At 41.1% G+C, this 13,145-nt stretch overlaps 1 protein-coding gene and 1 pseudogene across 1 annotated transcript; one reads left to right on the top strand and one right to left on the bottom strand.

The window, feature by feature from the left end:
* Nucleotides 1-3,404: 3,404 nt before the first annotated feature.
* LOC133742059 (uncharacterized) lies at nt 3,405-4,341 on the bottom strand (annotated as a pseudogene).
* Nucleotides 4,342-11,769: 7,428 nt separating this feature from the next.
* LOC133706412 (uncharacterized) lies at nt 11,770-12,679 on the top strand. Its single transcript, XM_062131940.1, has one exon. The coding sequence runs from the start codon at nt 11,905-11,907 to the stop codon at nt 12,541-12,543; it is 639 nt and encodes a 212-aa protein (XP_061987924.1). The 5' UTR covers nt 11,770-11,904; the 3' UTR covers nt 12,544-12,679.
* Nucleotides 12,680-13,145: the final 466 nt, after the last annotated feature.

The raw sequence follows: 13,145 nt of genomic DNA, 5'->3' as shown, positions 1-13,145 counted from the left end.
AATATTGAGATTATATAAGGGTGTAAAATTTTAACAACAATTTCTAGTCAAGATATGGCCTAATAAAGAGGCAAATTAACCTGTTTGGGAAAAATATCTAGAAGTGAAACCTCTTAAGGCAGATTTTGGTGAAGTGAAATTCCTTTAAGATGAATCTGGGTGAGGAGAAATCCTCTCAAGGTGATTCTGGGTGAGAAGTAATTCTCTAAATGCAAATCATTGTGAGGAGAGATCTCCTCAAGACGAATCTGGGTTAGGAGAAATCCCCTCAAAGCGAATCTGGATGAGGAATATTCCGTTCGAGGGAAATCCAAGTGAGCAGTGGAATCTAGGTGGGGAGAAATTCCCTAAAGACGAATCTGGGCGAGGAGAATCCATGATGAAGTAATTTCAGCAAAAGAAAACAAATTTGATGGAGCCATGATTCAAAAAGTAACTCATTCACTTCATATTTCTCAATTATATGGGATTGGCCTAAATTATGTTAAAGTTTCAGAAAAAGTAAACAGATTGTTGGGTTATGATCCGCACAAGAGTGTAAAATGATATGGTACAATTATATGAATCATTTAGTACTGTGTAGTCTATGACTCTATGTAATCTGTAGTCTGTAGTGGACTTTATGTAGTCTATGTAGTCTGTTCGTAGACCAGTGAGCGACTTTTCAACCACTTAGAGTCTCTTTTTGGATTTAGATGAAGTTGACATTTATATGTATTTATATGTAATTCCAATAAATTGACTATTTCGAAAAAGATATGTTTTTTTCGGATATCCCGAATGTTTCCAATATCTCTTTTTTTCAAAGTTGCAATAGATATGTATAAACCGATATTTTTATCCTTGCTCTAGATTCCTAGTCTTTTATTTATTTATTTATTTTAGGAAGAGATAATTATATTACTTATCCATGACCAGAATGCACGTACATCATATGTTGTCTTACACCAAATAAAACCTAGATGGTCTAAGCTACCAAGCACATGACAGGTAACCCTCATTGTAAACAGAATGAGCACAATAATTAGAACTAGCCATATGAAGACAAATCCAACACTACCTAAATCCTTGCTAGAGTAACCCTAATCGCCTAAAGACCTCAATTGGTGTACAATTAGAGACACTAAACTTAAGAATGACAGAATCATATGGGGTGAATGGGCAAACTGGCCTAAATATTATGGACCAAATGTGGCGTTCCGGCTGTTCCCGCGTTTTCAATATTCAAAAATAGAGAGCAAGGTTCCACCAATTGTCTCTCATAGCGGTAGTGATTGAGCTAAGGGTGCAGCTATTGCCACCCTACTATTTTCTTAGTTCACCCTACAAACATTTGAATTATAGAAAGACTATATTACCCAAGTACAAAATGACTAATAAGTACACAGATTTTCTAAAATCCAAATCTGTAAGAAAAATAAATAGATAACCAATTAATTAAATACAAAAACTACTTAATTCCTCATTGGATAACAATAATCTTCATATTCTCCACTCAAATTTGAATTTATTACTATTTTTTTTTGTCTTTTTGTTGCATCCTCATTGTTAGTTCGTTATTCAATTCACAAAACTATTAATGTTCATCAAAATCTTTGCAATACCTTTTGTGAACAACGAAAGTAAAATTTAAAACACGAAAAAAAAATCAATCTTTTTTGTCATTGTTCATAATTGTTAATTTACTAACCTTTTGACATAGATTAAAATAGAGGAACATCGAAACAAAACAAAAAATTTACTTAGAGAAAACTTGAATATATTTTAGTGTTTTTATTGGAATAAATTAAATAAGAGATTTTTCTTAAAAAAATATATTTTTTAATTGGGTATGTCATATAAGGATACTCTTGGAAAGAGAAATGGGTTAGATAAGTAATTTTAATAATTGAAATTAAAATGTAGGGTGTAATGAGTAAAGTATGGTGAACAAAGAAAATAATAGGGTAGGAAGAAAACCTAGCCGTTTTTGCACTCATCTGGCAGCCCTCCGCCTCAGCGTCGTCATTGACCTCGTCGGCGCGTTGTGGGTGCAGCCGGACGGGTCTGATTGTCCGTCCATCGGGGACGGGTCAAAGGTGAGTTGTTCGGCTCTCAATCAGAGTGGATCTGGTCTGGATCGCTGGCATTTGAGAGACGTGGCTGAGGTGATCGTGTCTGATGGCAAGCGGTGGTCTGGTGCTCTTTGGCGGGGTCAGCGGATGAAGCTGCTGTAGCGGGGCTGGCCGGAAGTCACTGGTTTGGGAGCACGGTCGGGATCGTGCGCAGTCAATAGCAGAGGGACGATGGATTACCTGCTTTGGGTTGGATCGATGGGTGATCCCAGATCTGATTTGGGTAGAAAGATGGCCAGAAGCCTCGGTTGGGAGGCTGGTGGATTGCTGATGACGGCGGCGACCCGAAATAGGTGGAGGTGCGACGGAGGTGCCAGGATATCAGCGGTGGCTAAAATAGTATTGGGCCGAGCTTGTCATGTTGGCTCTGATCCTCTAGCTATATGGGCTTGGGCTCAGTTTCTGGGCCCTGCCATATGTCTAAGTTTATTTTATGTTTTAGTTTATTTATGTTGGTTAGCTATTTGTTGCTTTATGCGAGCAATAAATCCCTACATTAGTTGTGTAGGACTAATCGGTGTGCCTGTGTATGCACTCTACGTGCCTTGTCTGCTCTAGGTCGGCGGCGAGTTATTTACTTTGTCAAATGGGCGCTACCGCCTAGTGGCAGGATGAGACCAAGTGTCGTCGGATTTCTTTTTCGGCGGCAACATAGGAGGAAAGCTGTGCTAAAGCTAGTAATTATGCTATGTTGTAATCGGGTTACATATCCAGTTATCTTTCTGCTATGTCACTGCTATGTTAAAGCAAATAGAGTAGCTAATTGTGCACTCTTTGCTAGTTGGTGCTTCTTCGAATACATGTCTTATGTAGAGATTCTTGATATTATTTCAGGACATACTTTAGATGCTTATTGTAATCAGGGATTTAGGCTTCATGTCCCCCCTTTGTATTCGACAGTTTCATTAATAGAGGCTTGAGGGCAGCCGCACTAGCCCTTTATTCAAATAATAATAATAATAATAATAATAGGGTGTCAATAGCCACACCCTTGAGCTAATTAGGGCTTCTAGAGACAGAAGGGGAATCATCAAATTAGGCTACAATCGCGATGGCAAGGGAACTTCTGATTTTGAAGGTATATCTAAGCTTAATTGGTCATCAATCAGTTAATTTCACATGAATTTTGTTCTGGATTAACTATTAGACCTAGTTGTTTTATGCGTGGAGAAAGTTGAAAACTATATAGTTCTGAGGTTACAATTTTGTGTCCAAATTCTGAACACTAGCTCTCAAACAAAATCAGGGGTGAAGAACACCAATTTTAGTTCAAACATTGTCCTCTTTCAATGTCAGGGTGGGTCATCTTCTGCAAAACTATCATTCCCCCTAAAAATTTTAATCTCACTCTACATTTAAAAGCATCTCTCTTTCAACAATTTGAAAAACATTAGACAGAAAAAATAAAGAATGAATTAAAAAATTAACAGATCAAGAACTAGTCTTGATCAATGCTGAAGATGCAGCCTTTAGCTTACTTGCATTGTAAAGTTTGGACCGCCTTGGAGGACAGATCAAATGCTATGGTACAGTCCATATTAGTCGACTTCTTTTTCTTCATGATGAACATGAGTTCAACCTTTCCGGTCAATTTAGCTTGGCTGCTGAGGGTCAAGATCCCACCATTCAAATCACTTCCGAGATTTGAGCTTGGCAATACATTGGAATTCAAACTCACTGTGACATCAATCTTTTTGGTGGAACGCATGCCAGCCTTGCTCTTAGGAATACTAATAACTTGCCCCACAGCCATGCCTTGGTACATGAACATTGCAATGCTTGCATCGAACTTATAGGGTCCCCAGTTTGTGTTCTTGACCCTGATTTGGGTTGTGAAGGTTGTGTCAAATGAAGGTGTGGCAGGGACAGAGTTAAGGCTTCGGACGTTGATGGCACCTAACCTGACTTTTGGGGTCTTAACTTTCATCACAGTGAGACCAAATACGGTCATCACTATGATCTGAAACACAATGAAACCACCAATATACATAGCCAATTTGATTCTCTTTTGGCGTTTGAGCTCATCTTCGGATTGCAAGGTGGCAGATTCTTCATCCTTTCTGGAGTAGCCATTTTCCTATGCAAACATCTGTTGGTTCTTCTCAGCCATATTTCTTTTCTTCAGAAGTCTTGAAAGAAAATGTTCTGTTTTTCCTGTTTCAAAAGAATGTTTTGAAAGTACAAGAGGAAATGAGCAAGTGTAGTATCTGTGAAGTTGTTTGTGAAAATGTTGGTACTACAATGTGCTATATTTAGTATTTGATAGATGACTTCTGAAAAGATGAAGGGGGTAGTTAAGCATCCAGGAAAGTATAGTCAAACTTGCAGCATAGTATAGACGTTTTGACTTGATATAGTATTCTAGACTTTTGGTCCTATTTTAGGTGCTTGCTTGCTGGAAGACAAAGTCTAGGACTTTATATGACTTGTTAAGCATCCTTTTGTTTCCAGGCTAAGTCTTTGTTCCATTCTAATATTCTACAATGCGTTTCTTTTCTTTTATCAGTTTAATATCTAGGAATAAAGTCAATAAACCATGCCTCACAGTACCTCTTTTAGAATATAAGAATCTGGTTTGAGTAATTCAAAATAGCAGTTTGTATAATAGCTAGGTTCGCCTTTCCGTTCACTTTCTCCACCAAAATTAAAATAGTAGTATGCCCTGATCACCACATGTCAAATTAGATATTAATTATCTCTAAATGATTATATTAAGTGTTTAAGGAAAAAGAGATTTGAGAGAAATTGTAGAGAGAATTGTAATCATATTATTGAGAATAGGAGCCCTATATATAGGGATTACAAAGTACTAGTTCTAATGTTACAAGGAATACCAATCCGTGTAGGATTGGGAAATCTAGAACATTCTCCCCTATTCCTATTCCTAGTTTGATAAGGCACACTAAACTTGATTTTCCTTCAACACTCCCCCTTGTGCCGCTCAAACTTGGTGGTGACGCTTCATCCGTTGCCTCGTTAAAAACCTTGCCAGGTAACAAAAACCCTGTGGGATAAAAATAACCCTGGTCGAAGGACAAAAAGAGCACAACACGTCCTTCACTCTTCGAGATCGAACATGTAGACATCATAACTCCCCCTGATGTCGATGTCTCCCCCTGATTGCTACAATCGTGGGAGTTCGGATAACTTTCTCAATCCGATGCTCTTCACATGTTTCTCGAAGGTGGATTTAGGTAACGACTTAGTGAATAAGTCCGCTACATTATCTTCTGATCGGATTTGATTCACTTCAATCTTTAGAAGTGATTGTTGTTGCTGATTATAAAAGAACTTAGGCGATATAGGCTTGGTGTTGTCGCCCTTGATGAAACCTAACTTCATTTGTTCAATACAAGCTGCATTATCCTCATAAATGCATGTAGGTTCATCCGTGGTAGACTTCAAACCACAACTTCCTTGAATGTGTCGAATTACAGACCTTAGCCATACACATTCACGTACAGCTTCATGTAGAGCAATAATCTCTGCATGATTTGAGGAAGTAGCAACGAGGGTCTGTTTCGTAGACCTCCAAGATATCGCAGTGCTTCCCATGGTAAAGACATAACCTGTTTGGGAGCGACCTTTGTGAGGGTCAGAGAGGTACCCTGTATCAGCAAAACCCATCAAGACATCATTGTCGTTTTGATGGAGGGAGATAGGAGGACGCCGGTCACCATGAGCGGCGGCGGCGCCGGCGGCGGCAACATGGCCGGCGGCCATTCCATGGACGGGGGCGTTTTGCCTTTTGGGGTCCGATCCCAACTTTCCGTCATTCCTTTTCTCTCTGTAGGGATAGAATAGGCCCATATCAATCGTACCTCTTAGGTATCGAAAGATGGTCTTTACACCAATCCAATGGCGGCGTGTTGGCGCAGAGCTATGTCGAGCTAACAAGTTCACTGCGAATGAGATATCCGGTCTTGTGCATTGAGCTAAGTACAATAATGCGCCTATTGCACTCAAATAGGGCACTTCGGCCTCTAATGGTTCTTCGTCCTCATCCCTTGGACGAAACGGATCTTTTCCGGGCTCAAGACTACGGCCGATCATGGGAGTACTCGCAGGCTTCGCTTTATCTTCATTAAAGCGCCTTAAGACCTTCTGAGTATATGCAGACTGATGGATCAAAATCCCATCACTACGGTGCTCGAGTTCTAAACCGAGACAAAACCGTGTTTTCCCAAGATCTTTCATCTCAAATTCGGATTTCAAGTGTTTAGCAGTTTCCTTCAACTCATCTAGAGTTCCAATTAGGTTCATGTCATCAACATAAACTGCTACGATTGCAAATCCGGAACTTGTTCTTTTAATGAACACGCATGGGCATATTTCATTGTTAATATATCCCTTCCCAATCAAGTAGTCACTTAGACGGTTATACCACATCCGCCCGGATTGTTTTAATCCATATAGTGAGCGTTTTAACCTTATTGAAAACGCGCTCCGTGGTTTAGAGCCACTTGATTTGGGTAATTGAAGTCCATCTGGAACCTTCATATATATCTCTGAATCTAGATCCCCATAGAGATATGCTGTAACCACATCCATAAGCTGCATGTCAAGTTTTTCGGAAACTACCAAACTGACAAGGTAGCGGAACGTTATAACGTCCATTACGGGAGAATATGTCTCCTCGTAGTCGATTCCAGGGCGTTGTGAGAAACCTTGCGCCACGAGACGGGCTTTATACCTAACCACCTCGTTTTTCTCATTACGCTTTCTAACAAAGACCCATTTATGGCCAACAGGCTTTACACTTGGGGGTGTCTGCGTTACAGGCCCAAATACCTGTCTCTTTGTTAGTGAATCCAATTCAACCTGGATCGCATCTTTCCATTTAGGCCAATCTGCTCTTCGTTGACATTCTTCAACAGAGCGAGGTTCGATATCATCATATTCTATAATTCCTTTTGCAATATGATATGCAAATGCATCATCAATCGCCATAGAATTTCTATCCATCATCTCATGTACACTAGTGTAATTTATGGAGATCTCTCTATTCTCTGGAGTTGGTTCTGACATTGGAGCGTCCCCCAATGATGTCTCTTGGACATAACCATAATCCGGAATATTCTCATGAGATGGATTATTTACATCGATGATTAATGGATTATTTTGTGCCAAACTCGCTTTCTTTCTTGGGCGAGAATCCATCGAACCTATGGGCCTCCCGCGCTTCCTGACGGGAGCCGTGGGCCTAGCCACAACGTCACCATCACTAGGGACGTTGGCGCCATGCTCAAGTACTCTTGAGGTGGCGTCATGTCCTCTAATTTTAGGGACATCAATCCTTGCAGGCACGTTTGCAGCAGGTATATGTGATCTCGTCACTTTAGCGATATCAGAAAACGCATCAGGCATCGATTCTGCTACGTTCTGAAGATCGAGAATTCTCCGCACTTCAATTTCGGACTGTGCGGTTCGGGGATCAAGATGAGACAGAGTGGGGACAGACCACGACAATTCCTGTCGTTCCTGTTGAACATTGATGTTCTTATCTCCCCCTAACGACGGGAAGACTGTCTCATTGAAGTGACAATCCGCAAATCTAGCGGTAAAGAGATCGCCTGTCAAGGGTTCTATGTAGCGGATAATCGTTGGAGAATCATATCCAACATAAATGCCTAATCGTCTTTGAGGACCCATTTTGGTGCGCTGTGGTGGCGCAATTGGCACATAAACTGCACACCCAAATATGCGTAAGTGCGAGACATTAGGCTCATACCCAGTAACCATCTGGGACGCAGAGAAGGGTTGAGTGGCAGTGGGCCTCAGACGAATAAGCACTGCTGCATGCAATATTGCATAGCCCCAAGCAGAAATAGGGAGATTGGTGCGCATTACCAATGCCCTAGCGACCATTTGTAGTCGTTTAATGGCGGCTTCTGCGAGACCATTTTGGGTGTGAACATGAGGAACAGGATGTTCAACATCAATCCCAATGGACATGCAATAATCATCAAAAGTCTTTGATGTAAACTCTCCAGCATTGTCTAATCTTATAGACTTAATAGGATGATCAGGGTGGTGAGCCCTTAACTTAATTATTTGTGCTAGGAGTTTAGCAAATGCAGCGTTCCTTGTGGACAATAGCATGACATGTGACCAGCGTGTCGATGCATCAACCAATACCATAAAATATCGAAATGGTCCGCATGATGGTTGAATAGGTCCACAAATATCACCTTGGATTCTTTGCAAGAATGGTATATTTTCTTTAGTGTCCTTTGCATAGGATGGTCTCGATCCTAACTTTGCTAAAGAGCAGGCTTTGCAGAACGAATAATGGGCTTTAGAAATAACCAATGAGGATTTTGGTTGAGCCATGAAGTCACAATTGACTTTAGAAGTAGAAATTTGAGTCAGGGGAGCAGAGGTGGCGTCAAAGCCACCCTTGAGCCGCAGGGGGATGGCGGCGCCGGCTAGTGGTGGCCGGACTTGGAGGGGGAAGGCGCCGTGAGGCGCAGGTGCTCCTCCTTGATCCAAATTTCGAGTTTTACTTCCTTTCGTTCGGAAAAAGGGATGTCCGTGTGAAGTCTTTAATATACGGATCATCATGTCACGACCTGGGTGTCCCAAACGGTCGTGCCAAAGCCTATATGTGTCGGAATCCCATAAATCATCTCTCATGACATGGTTGGATTCAATGACTCGAATAGTGGTTGCATACAACCCACTAGAGCGACACATAAGTTTCTCTAAGACTCGTTTATGTCCGTAGTCATTAGAGGTGATGCAAAGGAACTCTTGTCCATTCTCACAATGTGTTTCCACATGAAAACCATTGGCTCTTATATCTTTAAAACTCAATAGGGTTCTTCCTGCCCTAGGAGCATAAAGAGCTTCGGTGACATTTAAAATTGTGCCATTTGGCAACATAAATTGGGCTGGACCTCTACCATGAATCAATTGAGATGATCCAGCCATCGTAGTCACGGAAGATCGAGATGGCGTCATCCATAGAAATAGTTGCCTATTTCGAAGGATGGTATGTGTAGTTGCACTGTCCACGAGGCATTCTAGCTCTCCGGGAAACATACTGAAAAATAAAGTTCGAAATTAAAATATGTCCAAGACATTGAATTTAAAATAAATCGATACTTTATTAATAATAGCCAATGATTACATCAAAGTTTCGTGACCAAAATCTAATCCAACATAAGAATCAAATCGTAGTCACTCTATCCGTTTGGTAACTCCAATCAAATAGGACCAGAGAAGTAGAGAAAGATGTCGGTGGAGCAAAGCTCTCTTAAGTGCCACTAATCTTAATTACTTTCCTAGACATCATATTTAATTAGATGCGCCACATAAGATAGAATTTATACCAAATGTCTTTTATTGACTAAGGCATATTGCCATTACATAATTCTTGGAAATAAAAATAAGGACTAAACTAATCAAAATCTGCAGCATCCTTGTGCAATTCTTTGTCAGATTTGAAGTCCGCTATGGTGAGATTGACGTTGGCATCATCACCATCTTCTTCTTCTCCTTCGGCCAAATAGGCTTCATGCTCTTTGAAGTCTCTATATGCCTTGTAATGTGCAGCTAATTGTTTGCTTGCATTGCATTGCTTGAACCAATGTTCAATAGATCCACATCTATGGCATGCATCATTACGATTTCCTCCCTTGAATTGAGATGCATCTTGTGCATGAGGACGAGATTGACGTCCTTGATGGACAATGGCGCCACCCCTATGGCCGGCGGCCTTGTGTCCCCCTCTCCCACGTTGGCCTTTGTTGCCACGTGCTCCCGCTCCATTTTGGCGGTTTCCTTCCTTTGTAGAGCGGTTGTATGGACCAAAACATCCGTTGTGTCCCTTAAATTTAGGGTTCCGCTCCTTGCGCCCTCCTTTGGGTGCATGATTATAATTCGCCTCTTGAACGCTCTTAGTTCCTATAGGCCTTGAATTATAATTCCTCACGAGGATATTATCATGTTTTTCAGCTACAGACATGATATTAATTAGCTGATGAAACCTCGTGATCCGTCCAGTATTGAATTCAGTTCGATATTGCTTTGATAGCAAAATAGCTGAGACGGGGAAGGTGGAGAGAGTTTTCTCAATTAGTTCTTGCTCTGTGACAGGTTGTCCACAGAACCCCAACATGGTTTTGAGGCGTAGAACTTCTGAATTATATTCAGCTACAGACTTGAAGTCGGCGAATCGTAGATTGCCCCATCGAACTTTCAAGTCGGGGAGGAGGGTATCCTGAATATTACCAAAACGCTCTTCTAGCGCAACCCATAATTCCCTAGCATCCTTGATTGCCATGTACTCCAATCGGAGTGATTTATCCATGTGGCGTCTCATCAAGATGAGAGCGGTGGCATTATTTGTAGCCGTACGCTCAAATATGAGGTCGGGATTTGGTGCTTGAATTACGGGTAGGATCCCTTTTGAAGTGAGGTGGTTCTCAACATCTGTGACCCAACTATGATATTCCGAGCCAGTTGAGTCAAGTATAGGAAAGTCAAGCTTTGGCTTCGACATCCTGAAATAAGAAGAAGAAATATATTAGTTTCGGAGTTTAAAACTTCCACGACAACTAATAATAAGATTTCCGAGCTATGCTACCAAGAAATCGATTTCCAAGAATAATTGGATTAGACCGAAACAATGATGTTTATATGGTCAAAATTCGATGCTTACGGACGCTCTTAGTCCGAAGTCTTACGAACGCTCTTAGTTCGTTAATTGCGTGAATCCCCACGATTCCGCTTTTCAATGATCGAACCCACGTTATAAGAAAGGTGGGATGTAGAAGAAGGGAGGTTTTTAAGTCCCCGAGAAAAGAAGGAGGAATTTAAATTCGGAAAACGGGAACTTTAATATAAATACTTACTTGGTTAATTGAAGCTTGAAACTTTAAAGTCTTGTACTTGGAAGCGATGTAGCTAGGTTGGTTCGGTGATGCTAGGCTCGTGTGATGATGGAAGGGGCCGAGAGTGTGGCTGGTTAGCTGGCCGAGAAGGCTGCAGTGGCAGCAGAATACACGTGCAGCAGGGGCTGCTGCTGGTGGAGTCGCTGCAAAGGCAGCAGGCGCACGGGCGCGCTGGGAGGGCTGCGGGGGCAGCAGGCAGCGACGCAGGGGTGCGGGGCTGCAGGGCAGCGAGCAGGGCGCGGGGGCGCGCAGGTGGGCAGCAGGGGCTGCGGTGCAAGGCTTGGCCGAGAGGGCTGCAGGAGCAGGCGGGCTAGCAAGGGGCTAGGTGCTGCGGCAGTTTTGATGAAAAAAGATTTCGGGTTTTGTTTTTGGTTTTTGCTTTGTGGCTAGAGTCGTGCTGATAACGTGTTTAAGGAAAAAGAGATTTGAGAGAAATTGTAGAGAGAATTGTAATCATATTATTGAGAATAGGAGCCCTATATATAGGGATTACAAAGTACTAGTTCTAATGTTACAAGGAATACCAATCCGTGTAGGATTGGGAAATCTAGAACATTCTCCCCTATTCCTATTCCTAGTTTGATAAGGCACACTAAACTTGATTTTCCTTCAACATTAAGCTCCTTATGAAGCTCATTTATGCGACCAATATATAGAAGACTAGAAGTCAAAAGTTCGAATGTATGTGTGTGCACTGGTTCCATTTCAAAGAAGTTTACACCAACCATACTCAAATTCGTTCATCAATTTTCCTAAGCAGCACTATATATATGGGGCAGCATTGATATCATTCCCACAAACAATACACTTGCTCAGTTCATAATTTAGAGAGGCAAACCAAAAAAGAGATCTTTTTCTTTTGTTTCTTTCAAAGCTTTCCACGCAACTAGAGAATGATGTCTGAGAATACCAACCAGGCTTATCCTTTGGCCCCTGCATATGGTTACACAAGAAGTGATGGAGAATCTTTGGTATCCGAAGATGAGCTGAAACGCCAAAAAAGAATGAAATTGTTTATGTACATTGGTATCTTCATTGTCTTTCAAATCATAGTGATGACCGTATTTGGTCTTACTGTGATGAAAGTGAAGGCCCCTAAGGTAAGATTGGGCCAAATCAATGTCAAAAGCTTCAACTCTGTTCCCGCATCACCTTCATTTGACACAACCTTTACCACCCAGATAAGGGTGAAGAACACAAACTGGGGTCCTTACAAGTTTGATGCAAGCACTGCAACATTCATGTACCAAGGTGTGACAGTGGGGCAAGTATCTATTCCCAAGAGCAAGGCTGGAATGCGTTCCACCAAGAAGATCAATGTCGCAGTGAGTTTGAATACTGATGGAATTCCAAGTAGTTCTACCCTTGGCAGTGAATTGAACAGCGAGATCCTTACTCTGACCAGCCAAGCTAAATTGACCGGAAAGGTAGAATTGATGCTCATCATGAAGAAGAAGAAGTCTGCCAATATGGACTGCACCATAGCATTTGATCTTTCCACAAAGATGGTTAAAAGCTTGCAATGCAAGTGATATATCAGTTCGTCACTGACATTTGATTTATTCTTTTTTGTCAGTCGTATCACCTCTTGGTTTGGTGTTGATCAATTTATTCTGTATACTATATATCTGAATGGTTTTAGTACTTTTAAGCACCAGAGCTCATATTTTTTTGTCTTTCTGTTGTTTAATTAATATAGAAACAGATGCTTGATTTCTATGACAGCAAGAATACCTGCCTTACATAAATTCATTCCAGAACTCTAGGAGAAAACGAGTCTTGTAGGAATAGCTAGTCAAATGAAGTAAAAATATATCAATCCTAATTATATAATGCCCTTGTAGAAACGCATGATATATAGCAACAAGAAAAGAGGCAATAAATTGTCAAAAGACGGGATCATTACAAGGTCACCATCTTACAATTAGAGAAGATTATCTTTTGTGTGGCACTACTTTCTGGACTGAATTAGACCATTTATATGATTCATGATTGCATCGCAGGGTCTGAATAGAGCCATAATTATCATGCTTATTGCTATAGCATTCTTCTTGTTTAGTATTGGCCGGTGACTAATTTCATACACCAATCATAGGCACCTGTTATAAGTTAGTCCCAAGTCAACTTAGGACAA

This window comes from Rosa rugosa, chromosome 4 (genome assembly GCF_958449725.1).
Source record: "Rosa rugosa chromosome 4, drRosRugo1.1, whole genome shotgun sequence".
In the NCBI taxonomy this organism is placed as follows: domain Eukaryota; kingdom Viridiplantae; phylum Streptophyta; class Magnoliopsida; order Rosales; family Rosaceae; genus Rosa; species Rosa rugosa.
The sequence above is the reverse complement of the archived record's forward strand: the minus strand, read 5'-3'. Positions and strand labels throughout refer to the sequence as shown.